We start from the raw sequence: 19,382 nt of genomic DNA, 5'->3' as shown, positions 1-19,382 counted from the left end.
ATCATTAGTTGCAGTCCTGAAATCTGTATTACGGTATTATGGCCATATCCATAACCAGTGTGTGCAGCTGTTTATGTGATGTGACGGTGCTTTCTATAAAGAGACAGTGAACTGTATAGCACTTGGCAGCTAACAGACAACTCAGTTTACACTCGTGGATTCTGTACTGCAGTGGGAAGAGTGATTAGTGTCACTCGCCACAGAGGCGGTGGCTGTGACTCATATGCACGAGCACACGCAAGTTTTGGTCGCAAACTGACTGACTGATGAGACCTATAATCTTCTTATTCTCTGATTTGGCTGCCACCCTCCCATCTTTTCTGCTTTGTTTGTACATTTTAAAGCACATCATCAACTATTCTTAATCTTTTACACTTCCTTGTATTCAATAAATGAATAAATTCAATAACATTTTCTCATATTCTTGTGCTACTCCTGAAATCCTGGCATGAAAACGTCTGTGTCCCCCACATACCTAATTTTCTACTATATAAAATACTCTCCAGTTCTTTCCTACAGGACTCAGGTGTCGAAGAATACGGGTCAGAGATAAAATATCTGTATACAGTATCTTTCAGGAAAGTAGAGCACAACTTCAGTGCAGAGAGCTAGAAGATAATAACCCCTATCCATCGTGCTGCATGCCTACAGCCTACAGTGTCGTGTGCACATTTATGTACGCTGATACACGCACTTGACACAAGTGTTATCTGGCAGAACAGGTTCAGCATCACAGGCCTCTAACTGTGTCACTCCTGTTTACACCAGTAGTTATGACAGAATACCTGTCTGTTACTGTGTGTGACTGTGTGTGTGTTTGGATGGTTCGTACTGTAAGTGACCTCATATTTGTGAAACTACATCCTGGGACCGATCCTCAAGAAGGATTGACATCATTTACTGTATCTTTTGCTTTACAATTCTCAATCAGTCGAATGGATTCAGTGAGTGAATTTCTTCAAGAACAGAAGACAGATGATTCAGTTTGTTATATTGGTAGATTTAGAAATGTCTAAATGAACATATCTTTAGCAGCTATTGATATTTCTAGAGAGAAACACTCTTTTTGTAAAGTGCAAGTTAAGACAGTGGGCCTCATGCAAGAACATTTTTGCAATTTTATCCAAAACTTCTCTTACTTTTTTCTGTTGGATGTGTTCATAGGATTCAACAAACCCTCTTAACTTAATTGCTTGTTTGAACTTGATGAAAGCCACCTGTTCATGAGTGTGAGTGAAGTTTCAGCCTTGTGATCATTAACTTGCAAGGCTAGTTGAAGTTTTCAGTCACAAAAATGTCACAATTGCTAAGCCAAATAAGTGTTTCTGTAGAGAAAGGCAGACTATCTGTCTATGACCTGTGCGACAGGTTCGGACATCTCGTGATTTTTGTTCATACTTCAGGGAAATGCAACAAGTTCTCTTAAATAACAGGTAGGTGCCTCTTAAGAACAAATCTGCTCGGTTCTTGCACGATGCCCATTGTCTTTTATCCATTTATATTACACTACAGAGCACTGTATATACAGTCTGCCTTGTCTCTCCCAAGCACCTTTTACAGGTGTGCCAGAGGTTTCTTTGGCATGTAGATATACATTAAGAAACTCTGTTTATAAAAAGTTATGCTGTGAGTTTTGAAGCCAAAGACATTTTTTCTACACTGGACAATAGTGGGTTTTAAATACACTGAGGTTGTAGGTGAGAGCAGCCTGAATCTGTGAAGACACAGATTCAACAAACTCAAGGAGTGGATTTAATCATTCTCACAAAAGTTTTGGCACCATGTTGATGCCACATATCCCACTCCACATTATTCCAAAATTACTGATATTACGAAACACGTTAAAGTAAATTAATCTGGAGCAATCAAAATACTATGTATACTTTGTCAACATGCCTATTATTGTGCAAGAAAAAGTGTATGATTTAGAATAAACCAACATGCCATGTAGGCTGAATCAGTAAATTAACGTTCATGTTGATTGAAGTTATGTGTGATATTCTGTTGAACAGTAAGTGAACCTGTTTACTCTGTTGGCTCAAGCTGTTTGCATAAACAGGGAAGTGTACAGTGCGCACAGTAAAAGCAGTCGCAGGTGTAGACGTCTCACGAAATGTTCCTGTGCTCATCCCAGTTTCAGTGACAGAAAAATGGGAATGTAAATAAGCAGGCTCTTATATGTCTGTATAATTCAGCAATTGATTGAGTACTTCACATGGCTTGACAGTCTCTTTAATTTACGTCATTATGCACGACAGCCTCTACAATGACTTCCTGAGGTGTGACTGTGAGGGAGCAGTAAGGAAAGTGCTTATTACGAGCAAAAGCTCAAAAAATCCTCTCAAGAAGAAAGAAACCAGAAGAGTCGTCCCAGTGATTTATACCTTGATAAATTTCTTAAACAGTCAGGCTTTTATCACACCTCCACTTATTCCTTTCCATCTGAGTGACTGACTTGATGTGAGATTAGTCCATATTTGTGTCATCCAGAGACGTGGTGTAGCTCTAACACTTACGGCACTCTCAGTATAATGTTATATGATCATACTGCAATGTAATAACCCCATCTGGCTATAATTGTACTTCTATATAGATCAGGTCCATTTGATCGCAGATGTTGAATTAGAAAGGTTGACAAGGTGGTCGATCTCTCAGTGCGTCCAACACTTTGGTTCAGAGAAAGAGATCTTGATTACTGGTGGTGTGAATATTAATGGCCTCCAGAGGATTATTGATAAGTAGTTTGACCCCCAGCAGTTTCTTTCATGCAGCCATCAGTTCAGTCTTTCCCTTGACTGACACATGACAAAGTATCTATAAAAAAAAAAGGCTGGATTTCTATGGAATTTACTCTGGATTTTCATGATCCTCTGAGTTTGAATCTTTGTGTGTCTGATGATCTTTCTTCTTCCGCCACCTTCAGGTCAAAGTGTCAGCTTTGCACACAAAGTAAAGTACTGTCTTTCATGATCTGTTTGGCAGATTGCCGTGAGGTTTTCTGAGCACATTTCTGCTCCCATGGAAACAATCCTTTTTGATTTTATGAACCTCATCACCTTTTGTCTGGTGAAAGTGTGCCACCCTCAGATTCACACTTTTAGCCTCACTACTGCTAAGACACTAAAATCATCAGTATGTTTTGTTTCATCCAACACTTTTATTCTGTGTGGTGTAGTGATACTTTAGAGGTAGCCAACAGCACTGTAGTCTTTATCTTTGTTTTTCTTGGTGGTACATTTTAAAGAGGAGCACTCACCTTGCAATTGAATGTACATTTTTCAGGTATCCAGCAAACCATTGAGCAAGAAGAAGGCCAGAACAGGTCATCAGCTGACCTGAGGATACGCAAGACACAGGTACAGCTCAGGAGACAAAGCAGCAGAGGCAACAGCTGTGTCCCTATTGCAGACCACACACTAACTGTATACAGTATGTATTATACTAATTGTCATAGTATACAGGTTTTGCAGTAAGTAGAAAAGAAACATACTTATACATACTATTGTGTGCTAACAGGAAATTACAAGAAACCGCCACAACGTGTACTAATGGACACCAGTCAAACTGCAATTTTGGAAAGCCACTGTCAATTAAACTTCACCAAGAAAAAGCTAAATGTTTTATAAAAAGACTTTTTTTAGATCTTTGTAAGTATGCGCCTTCCCCAGTATTTAGTTTGTGGTGCTAAACCCAAGTCATATAATTCCAATGTTGAATACCCAAAGGTAAAAAGGGAGCGCACACACAGATCTTCAGGACAAAGTTGACTATTTCACGTTTCAGCCTTATATTTGTTTTTTATTTAAGTCTTTCTGGAGCTGTCTCACTCCTACCTGCAATTTTTTTGTGTTGAATTAAATTTTTGTGGGACAATAGTATCCATCAATAGTACATTCAGACATTTTAGTCTGCATACTGACTGCTTTAAGTATACTTACTTTTGTCATTTTTTCAGTATGAACACACTACACACTCAAAACCTGCTTAGAATTAGTGTGTAGTCTGGAATCGGGACACAGCTACACTGACTGTCAATGTACGTTTGCACCTGCTTACCATTTAAATGACTTACTGAGTTGGTGTCCACTGCTGTTTCGTTGTTCCTTCGCGGTGTCTCCAGCACTCCACACTGTCCCGTAAGTTTGTCGAAGTGATGTCAGAATACAACACCACCCAGTCGGACTACAGGGAGCGCTGCAAGGGACGCATTCAGAGACAGCTGGAGATCAGTGAGTAGACCTGGGAGACTAAACTCTCCTCCACCCTTCATACTGACTGCACACATGTTAACACTGCATGATTTACAGTAACACATCTGCATCTCTTCTCAGTCACTTAGTGTTTGGTTATGGTCCAGTTTTCAAGTTGTTTTTTTAACAACTTGATTCATGAAAACATTTGTGCAGATTGAGTGAGCTCAGACCAAAAACAAGGTCTTTTCATGTTTACAGCAAATCACTTGTAAGTCAGACTAGACAGTCACCTCTTGACTTGGTCTTGGTCTTGGTCTTAGCACACTTTTAGTCCTGTTTTATATGGAGGAGGAGCTGGGAGAGGAATTAACAGTGTCGGGAAAGACAGCTCATCGTCAGACTTGGAGAACAATGGCAGAAAACAGTTCTGACATCCTAATGTTTTTGTTGGTGTGTCATGTGTTGCCCCAGATGCCACATTGGTTGTCTTCTACTATGTCACACTACAGGGGATAAAATGACTGACTGTCACTCTCGATGCTCACTTTAATTTTTGATCTCCCAGATTTGTCAGATGAGTCTAATACCGTGTAGTCTAATCCCATCCCAATATTTGATCAGTTTCATGTTAATTAGGCTAAAAATATAGTCTGCGCCCCCATTCTCCATCACATATGTATTCCTACACACTCATAGGAAAGTAAAGATGTGCTAGTACTGATATACATCTATACATGTATGATTTACTGTACACTCTTGTAAGGCTAGTCCCTGTCAGAATGATGGACATCGCCTTCATTTATTTTCATTTTTTGCCAAAATATTGACAACAACTGTTCAAATTAAGTCAGTGAAATTCATGTGGTGAGAAGTGCCATGATGGATGAAGCAGGGCCTTCACTCATCTTTGCTTTGTGAGGTCTTGTAGGTGAAAACCTAATAAACATCCACAACCTAATAAACACCACAACCACTTTCCACTCATTGTCTTGATTTATAATAATACGTCTTTGTGGTTTTTACTTTGTGTAACAGTCAAAAATAGTCACCCATCAACATTCACTCTACTGGGTTGACATGCTGTTTGATTCATAAAAACACTTCATACATAAATAAATAAATATATTCAGTGCATTACTTTAGATTACATTTAATTACACTTTATGTTACATTTATTATTAATGAAAAAAGGGGATTTAACTTAGGTGGTGAAAGTGATTTATTTCAGCTCCAAGCTGTTGGCTGTTTATGCATTTCAAATGTATTGTCACAGACTTGAACATAAAACATGATGAATACATAACACATAGTACAAATATGTAAAAACTAATGATAAAAACCCTCCACGCAAACTCACATAAAACAACAGACAGCACAACATCAAACTTTGAGTATACCCAACCATCATCATGCCATCCAACCACCCATGGCACTTGTGGATGAATGAGTACAAAAAACTGCCCTTTATTCATTTTGTTTACAGAGAAATTTCAGTTTATTCCATCCATATCTGTATTTTTTTTTTTTTTGGTCTGGTGTAATGTACCAAAACAACCGCTCTCACACTTTCCAAAACACATACTTCACCAACACCTAAACTCATATGCATGCACATGCCAGGTTAGCTGCAGCTCATATCTGAGCTCCTCTCACTCGTGTCACACTGTACGTGTAATATGATTTGACAGGTATTGGCTGCAGGTCCCGGGGCTCCTGGACCAGACACTGACACGACCTCTGCAACCAACGTCCTGGCTGGCTGCACTCTGCCAGCTGCCTCTAACAGTCACCTTGTAATAATAATATAATGATTTTATTTATATAGCACTTTTTAAAACACACAATTACAAAGTGCGTCACATATGGGATAAAAGACACACATGCAAATACACATATGCATGATACGTAGACAGAGATTAAAGCACACAACTAAAATGAAGACACCTAAAGGCAAACAGATAGTATTTATAAAATGGTTTTCAGCAGCCGCTTAAAACAAACAAAAATGTTTAGTTATTATTATTATTATTACTATTACACCACAGATTCAGCCGATCTGAAGGAATGGTGAAGGCTGTTCCAAAGATTAGGAGCTACAACCGCAAAAGCACAATCTCCTCTGGATTTAAAAAGGAACGGCTAACAGATAAAAGGCCTTGATCAGATGAGTTACAGTAATGTAGACGAGAAAAGATTAAAGTATGGCACACACACACATGCATGCAGAGAAGAACACTGACTCATTTAGTGGTAATAGCAGAGGAGAGCTGGGGCAGTTATGTTGTGGGGCGCTTGGCATAGATGTAATTTCCTCTGGCCATCTGTCAGTTTAGAGTGGACACATGCAGCAGGTCTGTATGTGCGAACACCGCCCAGTATACACTAAGTGTGGTACAGTCAAAAGAACAGCAGTGACAACACACAGTACTTTCTGGGGTTAATCAAAGGACAAACACATCCTCATGGAATAAAAACACACACACACACACCTGACGCACTTTTTCCTTGAGCGCCGCCAGATCCATTTGGTTTTGATTTTGTCAGCTGGTGGAGTCACAGGAGGCCTTAGCTGATATCACCTGTCGTCAAGGAAGGGATTAGACACACTGGGAGAGTCCGGTGCAAACGGAAAAATTATTGTATGACTATGAGGCAAAGAAATGCAGTTTTTGGAGGAAACAAGATCGGATGTCTCCAGTAAAGCTTTTCCCTTTTGGTCTATATTTTGATCAAACACAATGTAATTCCTGTCAGGTTGAATGGCCAGAGAGCTGTATTTGCATTTGGCTTGTTTGTGTGTGAATCAATAATAGTGTGTCACACACAGAGGGAAACCTAGTATGGTCTGTGAGTCTGAGTATCGATGTTTCCTCTGCTGCTTGTCTCCTTTCCTGTCGGCCTCTGGATGCAGAGATAAAAGAATCAGGAAAGCAACACTGTAATGTACTGTAAACATGTAATTTGCCCCTATTTGCATGGCCAACAGTGCCACAGTAACCCCAAGCCTAAATATATTTGCATCAACCCTCGACAAACGTCCTTTATACATATATATTCTTTTAGATTTACTCTGTTTAAATAAAATGGTTGCACTTGCTCTCAGCAGCAAAACGTTGTCAGGATGCTGCTGATACTTCTGTCGCACCTTTGACATATCAAGCACTCTATTTCTGCAGAATATACTGTATTATTTAACTGTGTAGATAACTTTGATCCCTACCATATCTCATTAATAAACAGTGATTTCTTTGAAATAATGTTTCCGTAATGAGCTGCTGAGCTATAGAAAAGAAAAAAAAGCGATACAATTGGCAGTTGATGGGCCTGTCCTTTAAAATACATTTGAGCGCAGGTCTTTAAAAAGTAACTTCAAACCAGGCTGGAAAGTGTTTTTCACTTCCACCAAGACTGCTGCACCTGTGCACACCCTGGAGCACACTTCTACATCACTGCAAATGTTTTGAGCAGCTGTTGAGTTGCTCTTTAAGTAAACGGAGAACAGACCAGAAGAACCGTGTCCTAAATGACAATGTTAACTTCTCCACAATTTCTCACGTTGAATATGTGAACACATAAGAGCAGTGTATAATAAGTCCCAGGTTTTCAGCTTTGTGCATTTATTTGTGCTCAATTTGTTTTCATTTTTAGTTCATTCTTAACATTAGCATACGATCAACTGACCATAATTAAAACTTTGATTGCTCACAGTTTTAGTCAAATCATCGCTAATCACTGATAATTAGATTAAAATTGGCAAGCCAACAGTACGTACTATTTTAAACTACACTACTAATTAGAAACTGAGCTAAAGGTATAGTTCAAAATTTCTGGAAATACACTTATTTTCTTTTTTGCTGAACGTTAGATGAGAAGATTGACACCACTTTCATGTTTGTACGGTAGTTACGGTATGAAGATGGAGCCAGGAGACAGTTAGCTTAGCTTAGCACAAAGATTGGAAACGGGGGAAACAGCTTGCCTGGCTCCATCTAAAGGTAAGAAATCAGCCTACTAGCACCTCTAAAGCTCACTAATTAACACATTATATCTTGTTTGTTTGATCCATACAAAAAGCAAAGTGTACAAATGTTATGTTGTGGTTTTAAGGGCAACCAGGAGAGACTCTAAGAAGTTACTGCTCCCAGCCAAGTAGTCCAGCACATTAAAACACCCTTAAAACCATATGACAGAGCCATGCTAGCTGTTTCCCCCTGCCTTCAGTCTTTATGCTAAGCTAAGCTATCCGTCTCTTTATATCAGGGTTATATCTTCTCATCTAAATCTCATCAAATAAAGGCATATATCTTCCGTGTTCTTGTGACGTATCACATCAACTTGAATATTTTTGCATTGCCAGTAATGACTGAAACACTACTCTCATATTTCAGGACAGTGCAATGGTAGTTCTGTAGCATTTTAGTTTATTATTGATTGAGAATGCAGAATATAACACATTCATTTGCCTCCGTGAGCAGACAGGCAGGCCCAGCAGGATGGAGAGAGTGCTGGTCACAGGCATCGCAGGGCCTCTTTGACATTTGATTGTTATGTTTTATTTCCCCGCGGACGCTCCCTCACTCACAAAGCCAGGGAAAAAGACAGAGATGTACACACAACACATTCTTCCTGTACAACAAACAGATTGACCTGTGTGCAGATGAGCTATACATGCTTTTCTCGAACCTCTGCAGGTGAAATTGCAGCAAACAGAGGCATAAAAATGCGTGTGTTTGTGGTTTGCCTTTTTCACTCTGTTCCTTGGGGGTCTCACTTCATTTGTGTTACATAACAATGGAAATGAAATAACACTGTTACTGGTAGCAACATAGTATGAATGATTTAATAGACCATAAATGCTACGGGGGAAGCAAGACTTCTTGGCTTCATATTAGGCTTCTCGGGGTTTGGGTCTCCATGGTAACAAATAAGAGCCTCCCTCAGAGCCTGTCAGGGCTTTAAAAAAAAGCCAATGAGGAGTGTGTGTGTGTGTGTGTGTGTGTGTGTGTGTGTAGGAAGTGAGATAAATAGGGTAGGGTAGTACCAGAGTGCCTTCATTGTTTTTTCCCTCACAATTATCCATGACTCATTGTCTCTCCTCTCTGTCCTTCAACTCTAACTCTGACCCTCTTTAATGTTGTAATTTTAGCCTTAATGATAGAGAGATTATTTATTATCAGAGAGGCCTGGAGAATAGGGAATTGATCACAGTGATGTGGTGAACGTGGTCTCTCACTCCTCTTTGAGTGCTGTCTTCATCCTCTCATTTGTCAAACTGCAAAATGTCATTGCTGAACATGAGTAGATTCTTAATCATGGTAATGAAACAGCCCGGACCACTTAAGCACAACTAAATGAAATTCATTGGTTTGATATGGATATGAAGTTTGGATTAGACATGATATGCCCAGTGTATGAGAGGAGGAATTAACAAAAGTGCCTTCTGAAAAAAAAAACACATGGGCGCATGTTCATGCACCAGTAAACGTGAGAGAGCAGCTTCATCAGTATTCTGTTCATGAAGGCAATCATTGGCCATCATCACTCACCATCAACCTACCTGCACTGCCTCTGAGGCCCCCACACCAACCACCAGTCTCCATCACACATATAGACACAATGCACACATATACTCACACACACACTCTGATTAGGTCATGAATAGAGGTTTTGTAGTTGCCACACTAGAAGGTCAGCGGAGAGAAAAAGTGGAGAGAGCTGCGTGTAGGTCCATTTAGTTATATTATGGGTAAAAATGACTGGTGTGTTTTAATCGTTCACATTGTAAGAAACACACTTATTCGCTTTCTTGCCAAGAGTTAGATGAGAAGATTGATACCAATTTGTCTATATGAAGTTACCGCTAGCTTGGTTTAGCTTAGCTGTTTGCCCTGTTTCTTTGTGCTCTGCAAGTAAGCATATTTTCCAAAATGTCAAACTATATTTCTTTAAACACATCTTTCCCTGAAAAGTTGTAGCTTGAGTGGTCTTGACTCATTTACCTCAATAGATAGACGTCACCAGCTCCTGCACCAGCACTTTTTTTAAATTTATGTTTTTACTTTTTTTCTTTACTTTAACCTTTTTAGGCCTATAAAAATCCTTCAAATGTCACAACCTGAGAGGGAAAGATGACTCTTTGTTTTAACGGCACATAACCTGTGATGTGGGGTCATAATAAACATATTAAGGAGGTTGGTAACCACTGGCTCACATGCAAGTAATATATCTGTCCCAGACTACAACAACAAGTTTATTAATGTATTTATAGCTAGACAGTGTTGTGACAACTGAAATCTATATTCATTAGTTGTAACTGGTTGAACTTTATGTCGTTGCACTGCTGAGATTTTATAATATTTGATTTCTCTGTTTTTCCTGTCAAACGCCTGCTCCTTGACATGCTGTAACTTGCAGATTACTTTTCTTTAAAATCTTTGTTTTGTTCTTGTCGGCTATTAAAACAGTGTGCCTGGATAACATTAGCAGAGTCAATATACCATTACAACTGAGAAAGTTAGACTAACTGCTCAGCACGTACTGTACACCAGGTAATGGTTTGTAGGGGTGTCTTCATGGGGAAGAGATAGTGCTTACTGTATATACTGTAACTCTAACCCCTGAGAGGATTTAAAATGTGCACAGGAAAGATTTGAGATGATGCTGACAAAGTCTGACTGTGATTGACGGTGTCAGTGGGGCAGAAATGGAACCCAGAAGAAACAGCTCTGCAGGCAACATCAGGGCTCATACACGAAAATATTAATGTAGGTACAATAAAGAGGTGTAGGGGAATGTTTATGAAGTAGGACAACTCTGTCGGGGAAAATAAAGATGGATGAGCAGCAGGAGGAGTCAGTTAGATATGCTGTGGTGCATGCAGGATCAGTGGGGGGAGCCGTGGAGTATAGAGGTAAACTTAATAAGTAGGTGATGTCCCTAACATCATAATCATAACAATAATAACATAATTATTATTATTATCATAAGGCCTGTTTACTCACTTGTTTTGCCTTTTCTGACGATTAGAGAGGAAATGTCAAAAGATTATCTGCAAGTATGAGATTCAATCTTAACCGCTACATATGATGTGCACACTGACCCAAGCCCTTCTGACACTATCAGACATGGCTGATATTTCTGACTCAGTATTTGCACATGACTTGTCTTCTTTTTAACATCCTAAAGTGAAGTGCCTCACCTTCATATGTTACTGGTCACGTCTTTTTAAAATGCTTGCAGGTTTTAATAACTGGAGAGACAGCAATAGGAACTGTCCAAAGGAGAATACAAAACATGCAACGTTTACATTGATCCTCCATCCTTTTAGAGGTTAATGACACTCGTGTCGTGCACTGGATGAAAGAAGTAATGTAGGACAAGTGCTAGAATGAAATAGGTTATCATGAACAGTTTTGGCTATATTTCGTCACAGCATCAAAACAGATCCCTGTGACAAATAGAGCTACAGAAAAAATAGTAAATGTTAGCCTCTGTAGAAGTTTAAGTCAATCATTTCACACCCTTGACTATCCTTAAATTAGTTGGACAGGCAGCTGGATCTGGAAGGGGGAAACATGCCCGACTGGCCAATATGAAAGAGGTGGGGTAAAGTTATTGTTAGATGTCTGAACTGCTGAGCAGATCATTCCAGGTTGAAGTTCACTGTGTAGTATTTGAGCTGTAATCCTGCAAGTGTCGGGACAGGGCAGCGTTTACACAATTTCTACCTGAGCCTTGTGTTTTAGGTAGAATTCAACTAAACGTTTGAGATGCCTGGTTGAATCCTGAGAAATCCACCAACACGCACTCAATCCTGTAACGTTCAGATCAGCTGAAAGCGAAAGTTACGGGCGCTGCTTGTAATCCAGATCCGTGATGATATACACTGAAATCCTCCGCAGTAGCTGTTTTGTATTGCTGCATCTGTTTTTGACTCCTGTACTAGATGCTCAGCCTAAATTATGGCACACAGGATTTTTATGTCACATCCACTGCTGTGCAAAGAGATGGAAGAATAGCGAGTTTATAATGCAGTAGAGACAGATGGATAGAGAGAAAATGAGCATGTGGAAAAGAGAGGCACACAGCTCTTTTAATTAATCCTCAGACAGAATGAAGGAAGAGGGGAGTTTTTTTAGTGTTTCCTAATGTGGACTTTTAATCCAATAGCATTGCACCTACACTTCTTAATTCTTTTTCAATTTACTACAATAGCCACACATTTGGTAAATCTCTTTAACACCTACAAACATGATTGCTGTTGCAGATGTTTATGGATGTGTGTGTTTGCCCTTTCAGCTGGGAGAAACACAACAAATGAGGAGCTGGAGAGCATGTTGGAGAGTGACAACCCGGCTATCTTCACCTCGGGGGTAAGTGATACAACAAACACACAAAAGCGCACAAAAGCATGTTTTTTAATGTAATTCTACTCCCCTCTAACTCTTTCCTTCTGTTATGCCATCTCAGATCATTATGGACAACATCACCGAGCAGGCTATGAATGAGATCGAGACGCGGCACACTGAGATTATCAAGCTGGAGAACAGCATCAGAGAGCTTCACGACATGTTCATGGACATGGCCATGCTGGTGGAGAGCCAGGTGAAAAAATTGACCCTCTCTCAGCACCTACAGCTGTGTGGTTTGGGGCTCAGCCAAATGCATGTGAAAGCGAACCTGCAGATGCGAAATTCATTCATAAATTGGCAATCCATCTGCCAATGTGGGCGATATAAAGATGAGTTACAATTCTATTTTCTAGATTCAGAATTTGTCTGTGGTTTGAAAGGGTGCCCTGGCAGCCTTTTAATTTACATACAAGTTGTAGCGCTAACTAGTATAGATATTGGCCTATCTGTGCCAACAGAGTTGGACAGACATTGTGTTGTCAGCTCCATCTGGGTGTCTGTTTGCAAAACATCTCAGTAAATTTAGGCAGAATTTGGGGCACAGATAATTGTTGGCTCAAGGATCACTTGATTGGAATTTGATGATTATCTGTATTTGGGATTTCTGCCATTAGACCATTTTTTATACATAATTATCATGCTGCATTCACGAGCTGGAAGGAAAATCTGACATTTGGGACTTTCAAGTTGGCAAATAAACAGCGTTGCATTCATTTGCTGTTTTGTAAGCGCATCAAATTGTAAACAAACCTTAATTTCTACAGGGGCTTTGGCTTTGTAAGTTGATAATTGTTCAGAATTAGTTTAGTCCCTGTGGTAGAAAATGCATTCTGTGTATATTGTACTGAGGAACTTACATCATCCAGTGAGCAGTGATCATTCCACTGACAATATGTGGTTCCCTTGTTATATATCTTCTTCAAAGCCACATGCGTAGATTATCCTTAGTGTAAGAGTTGCCTTTGCTCCTCTCAGTAAAGTGTCGAGCTTCAGGTGAATCTGTTGGCCTTTCATGTACATGTGACTGCATGAGTGTGTGGGCTGAACCCCCACAGAGATGAACTGTTTCCCTCATCAGAAACACTCAGTCTGAATTATGCAGAAGGGAATCTGAGCACATGAATAAGAAGATATGCTGAATGACAAATATGTAAAGTAAATTGTGGCATGTAAGTGATGTGAATTACAATGACAGCAATAGCAGGCTTCCCCTCATAATTTTAGTGTGGGGGTGATAATTGTTTAAATGTCTAATAATTCAGTAGTATTGTGTCTGTGTTTGTGTGTATACTCTTTTCTTCTCTTGTCACGCATATGAATGCTCTAATTATGAATAACTCAATTGACTAACTCTTTCTTGATTAACTCGAGTGCCACATCATTTAAGATTATACTCGAGGCTGTTTGTTAATTTTGCCTTTCTCAGCTTTGCACTCTCTCTTCCCTCTTTTTTCTTTTCCACAACACAACACTGTCACTACTACAATGACGCTAAGCTCTAGAGAAAAGAGAACAGCACTCCCCTTCTAACACAGCAAGGTAATTTGATTCCTAACTTTTTCTTTTTTTACACTTAAATCATTGTTGCAGTGCATGCATGAAGACCTGCACACACTGGTTTGCCTTAATATTCGCTCTAATGCAAAAGGGATGATTCTTTATTTTTTTAACAACCCTGGGTCAATGCTAAATGTGCAGTATTAGGTGTTCTTTGTTGATGAATGCTGATTTAAAATTGGTTAAAGCCTGCTTTTATAAATAAAAGTGTCAGTAAAGAAGGACAACGTGGATAAGTAAATGAGTAAAGAGAAGAAGAGAAAAATTGAATTAGTATCTTTTTCAAAGCCTTCACAATATACCAGTCTTTCCCATGATGCTAAGATGCTAGTATGAAACTAGGCATCATTGTAAACAATATATAAATAATAGAGCTAAAGAAAATGAATTCTTACTTAAAGCACACCTGTGACATTCTTGAAGTGGTTAAAGATGGTCCTGAATGTGAGTTCAGGCAGATCTCAGCTCTCAGCCACCTCTACCAAAACTCCGTCTCTTGTTTTTGTGCAGGGTGAACTGGTGAACAACATTGAGCGGAGGGTGCTGGAGGCTCAGGAATATGTGGAGCAGGCAAAGGAGAGCATCCCAAAATGCAAAAAGTTCAAAAAGACTAGCAGACGGGTGAGATGCAAGACGCACACATTCTACAAACTGACTCATTATTTCTCTTTTTTTCCCTCCTTTCTGCTTCCCTTTCTCTCTCCTTCTCATTCACCCATTATTCCTCCCCTTTCCCTCACCTCCTCTCCATTTGTATCCACTCCTCCTCCTGCCTCCACATCTGGCTCCCTCCCTCTTCCTCCTGTCTGCTTGTCTTCCACACCTCCTCTGTTACTAACCTCTCCTAGGGGGAAATGATAGACCGCATAGAGTACAATGTGGAGCACTCGGTAGACTATGTGGAGAGGGCAGTATCAGACACTAAGAAGGCGGTTAAATACCAGAGTAAAGCCCGGAGGGTGAGTCGCATAAACAACAAAACAATGCATGTGCACAAACATGCTGTCACATTAAAAAGTGATAGATAACTGCAGAAGCATTGCATGTACATATTGCAACTGTATCTGTCATCAGTGTGTGTGTGCATGCTCATCTGTCATGTATTCTGCATGTGGAGCACGTGTGTCGTGAGTGTATTTGACATATTCAGTTTGAACAGCAATTTCCAACCAGTAATACGTGTACCTAGGAGAATACCTCTGTAGTTACCAGAGTGTACATCTACAAACTGCGGAGTAGTTCAGCTAATTTGAAAAACAAAATTATGATTTGGTTAAAAACAAAAAAAAAGAACCTATCTACAAATTGGTGTGAGGCTGATCTTGAGCATACTTACTGTCATAATAAACTATAAACTACCAGCTACAACAGGCTGACTGCACAGGACACAGAACCTGAGTAAGTTGTAACACCTGAACACCACCTGCTGCTGGGACTTCATAAAATCTGGTAAACAAGCAAGCAGCAAAGCCAAACTAGAGAGCGAAAAGTAATTGTTATTGAAAATGTGTGCCATGCCAATGGGTAGTAATCCAAATGCAAACTCCAGCTCTCTCAATACATCCATGATAAATCCCCGTAAAAACACAAAATGTTTTTACACTGCGGTTTTTGTACAGATAAAACAAGATATAATGTGTTAATAAGTGAGCTTCAGAGGTGCTGGTAGGCAGAGTTTCCCTCTGTTTCCAGTCTTTATGCTAAGCTAAGCTTACCAGCTTTCTGGCTCCAGCTTCTTATTTACCATACATGAGAGCAGTATCAATGATCGCAAGTAATTCTTGGCTAAAAGTGAATAAGTGTATCTCTATTTGGAACTATTCGTGTGCCACCCCAAGTGGCAGCAGCAGCACAAATACAAACTTGAACAAATCTACTGAAGAAAAAAAACAGAAAAAAGGCCAAAGCCTAAACATCACCATGTCTCACAATATTGTAACAACATCCACTTTTAAATAATGAATAGTGTTAAATAACATCCACAAGTGGTGTTGATGAAGGGGTACTTGAGCTCATCTGAGGGGCCGAACAGCAGACAAAAACGACTGGAAACATCTGGTCTACAGTTCATGAAGATGGTTTTTCACTGGGTTACTTGGCCTTCCTTTTAACAACCTGCACCACAATGGAACAACTCTGCCACCTCCTGGTTAATATCTAAAATAACACTCAAAAATAGAGGAATTTCATAAATCACATGACCCCAATTTACTACAAGGGATGATGATTATTTCCTCGCTTATAATCAATGACTGAAAGCAAAGTTTCTTTCTTTCTTTCTTTCTTTCTTTCTTTCTTTCTTTCTTTCTTTCTTTCTTTCTCTTCCTTTCTTTCCCTCTTCTGTTCATTATCTGACACTTTGCCCACCTTGTTTCCCCCCCATCCAGAAGATGATCCTGGTAGGAGGTTGTGTTGCAGTATGTCTGACCGTCCTCATTATTGCCCTTGCAGTTGGACTCAGTTAGGACCCTAAGAAATCCCTACAGAGCAGACAGAGCAGGAGGGTCATGTGTTCAGCAGTTAAAATGTACTGTATAAGTAGGAAGCGGGCTTACATTACTGCTTTGAAGGCAGTCCAACATGCCTCTGTGCACTATTTAACATTAACTTTAATATAGACTGTCAAAAACCTTGAGGAACTAACTTGTGCTTTGTGTCTCTTTGTGTCATGATTCACATACCTTTGCCATGTGCATGTTCTGCAGTCTGTTGAAAAGTTTGAGTTTTGTTGCAACACATAGCTGCATATATATATATATATATATGAGAACGATTCACATTTGTGGCATGTGTGAATATACTGTATGTTGTTTAATGTGGTATGAACAAAATGCAGAAACCAAATATTTATTGTATAATATATAAGTAGAGGATGCAGAAATGCTTCTAAACCATAGTCACACTCCAACAATATCATCAGATACATTAAAATCAAATAGTCTTTCTCCAAACTGCATTATGTTCTTCTGCTTTTCTGCCAAACTGCATTTTGTTCTGATGGTTATAAATATTGTGTTAAAGTAAAGTACAAGCGACATTTCTAACACATTTTCCTCTGCTCCCCATTTGCTGCCTTGGATGACTGTTTATCTGTTGTTGACACTGTGCAGAAGAAAATTATGATTATTATATGCTGTGTGGTTCTGGGAATTGTCATTGCTTCCATCGTTGGGGGAATGCTGGCCTAAACTTCAACCACAGTCACACTAAAAGGCACACAGCCGCACACACGACAGAGCAAAAATACAACAGATTCACATTTTCAGTTTCCTGTTTTCATGAATGCAATCTCCATACTGTACGGCACATTTTACCCGCAGTGTACAGAGCTGAGGTGTTTTCGCATGAGTTGCTATTTTGTAAATGTGTGGTGCTGCAAACTGTGAGTGTTGAGTGTTGTCAACAATATGATGTTTCCAAAAGTGAAGTCTTGAATGAAAAAGTTACTAAGTGATATGTAACACTATACTAATACATTCCAACTTCCAAATATGACACTTATTCAGTTGTAATGTCTATTTTGTGTTGTACAGGCAAAACTAAAATCTGCAGTGTTTTCAAAGCCACGTTATCTATAGACTTCTGTTTATTTACTTTATCTTTTCTAGTCTTTTTACTTTCTCCGATGTCCTCGACCTCCCTTCAAAAGCCCTGCATGGTTTAGTTCAGTAAAGTGGTGTTTTGATTTCTATTGCAAAGGGGAAAGAAGACATGTTGGATGTTTGCTCGTAGAAATATCACACTGCCAAACTTTTCTAATGTCATCTCTTGTAGTTACGAAAGCAATGCTACTGTAAATAACTTCATCCCACCTTCCCGGTTGTGCAGCATTTCTGACTATTGCTCCAGTATTGAGTGTGAGTGAGTGAGTGCATGCATACCTGTGAAAGAGGATATGTGTGTGTCTTCATTTGTAGCTACATGTTTGAACGTGCTGAGTGCCAGTCATGGGATGAGAGTGCGTGTTACTAGCCACCTGTGTCTTTGTTTTGTATAAAGTGTAAACTGATATAAAGCTTTCTAACACTGCCAGTATGTTCAAATAAGCTGTCAAAATTGAGTCTAGTCTGGTTGGATTGATAATTCCGGTCTGTAAGTGACAAACCCTTGTTGTTTTATGTCTTTTTATAAACCCCGAGCTTTAAACGGAGCATATATTTCTGTCAAGCTACTTCTGTTTATTTTGATGAGTGATATTGATGAGTCAGTGAAAGTGTCAGCATGAAGTCAAAGTCGCCCTGTAAAAGACTCTTTTTAGATTTCTGGCGAGACATCCGACATGCACAGACTGCAACCATGTTACCGTGTTGCCTACTCAACTTGTTGCCTTTGTGTTGTATTGTGATGACATGTTTTTGTTTGTTTGATTTGAGTTTGTTTGGGGTTTTTTTTTTTTCAAGTAAAGTTTGTCTGAAAAATCACATTCAGAGTTTGTGCGTTGCTTTGTATAAGCGCACACACAGAGACAGGATGTTTCTGTAAATCCATTAAAGGGACATTCTGGTATTTTTCAACTTGGATCTTATTCTCATAATTGTGGCCGTTCTGACTATGAGACATAACTTTGCACCTTTGTCCGCCGCTGTAGCGATTCAGGAAAAGTGAATCATGTATAATAATTGTATAGTACAAGTTGAATGAAACAAATAAAAGTCCTTACTTAAAGTAAAAGTACAAAAGTATTATAAGCTTAATGTTTCAAAAGTTAAAGTGATGGTTATGCAGAACATGTACTTTTCGATACTTTGTAACTACTATGTTTTATATGAATTGTAAATATGTAAAATCCTCAGCAAAAATATACTTAGAGTATCAAAAGTATAAGTACTCTATTTGTAAGCCATTTGCTGGCCCCTTTCAGGGTGCTATAGTTCTATATATACTGGATTATTATTATTATACATTAACATGCAGCTGCATTTTAATGTTGTAGTTGGTTGTGGTTGTCCTAATTGTAACGACTTCACATATTGTTGAGTATTTTATTTCTCGACCACCCCCGACCCCTGCTGCTGCCTGTGTGTGGATGAAGAGAGACTAGGGCTGGCTAACGTCCTCTTGTATACAAGCTCAGTCAGTCCATCTGCAGCCCTCTTTTGGCGTGGACGCACGGCATGCTCTGCAGTAACAACACTACACCAAAAAGGTAAGGTATAAACAAAAGTCCCACTAGCAACCATACCGCCCCTAGCATTGAGAACCACTGGTTTATTGACCAATG

The 19,382-nt window shown here is 39.3% G+C and overlaps 1 protein-coding gene across 1 annotated transcript in view; it reads left to right on the top strand.

Annotated features, from left to right (window-relative positions):
* stx1a (syntaxin 1A (brain)) overlaps nt 1-16,704 on the top strand; it is a 52,660-nt gene extending 35,956 nt beyond the window's left edge. Inside the window, exons 5-10 of the mRNA XM_070905296.1 lie at nt 3,283-3,356; nt 4,121-4,229; nt 12,492-12,565; nt 12,663-12,797; nt 15,010-15,120; nt 16,549-16,704. Coding sequence (XP_070761397.1) covers nt 3,283-3,356; nt 4,121-4,229; nt 12,492-12,565; nt 12,663-12,797; nt 15,010-15,120; nt 16,549-16,626 — 581 coding nt within the window. The 3' untranslated portion in view covers nt 16,627-16,704. The remainder of the gene's footprint in view (nt 1-3,282; nt 3,357-4,120; nt 4,230-12,491; nt 12,566-12,662; nt 12,798-15,009; nt 15,121-16,548) is intronic.
* Nucleotides 16,705-19,382: the final 2,678 nt, after the last annotated feature.

The sequence above is a fragment of the Enoplosus armatus genome, chromosome 5, assembly GCF_043641665.1.
Source record: "Enoplosus armatus isolate fEnoArm2 chromosome 5, fEnoArm2.hap1, whole genome shotgun sequence".
Taxonomy (NCBI): Eukaryota; Metazoa; Chordata; class Actinopteri; order Centrarchiformes; family Enoplosidae; genus Enoplosus; species Enoplosus armatus.
Note: the sequence above shows the minus strand (reverse complement) of the source record. Positions and strands in the feature narration are given on the sequence as shown.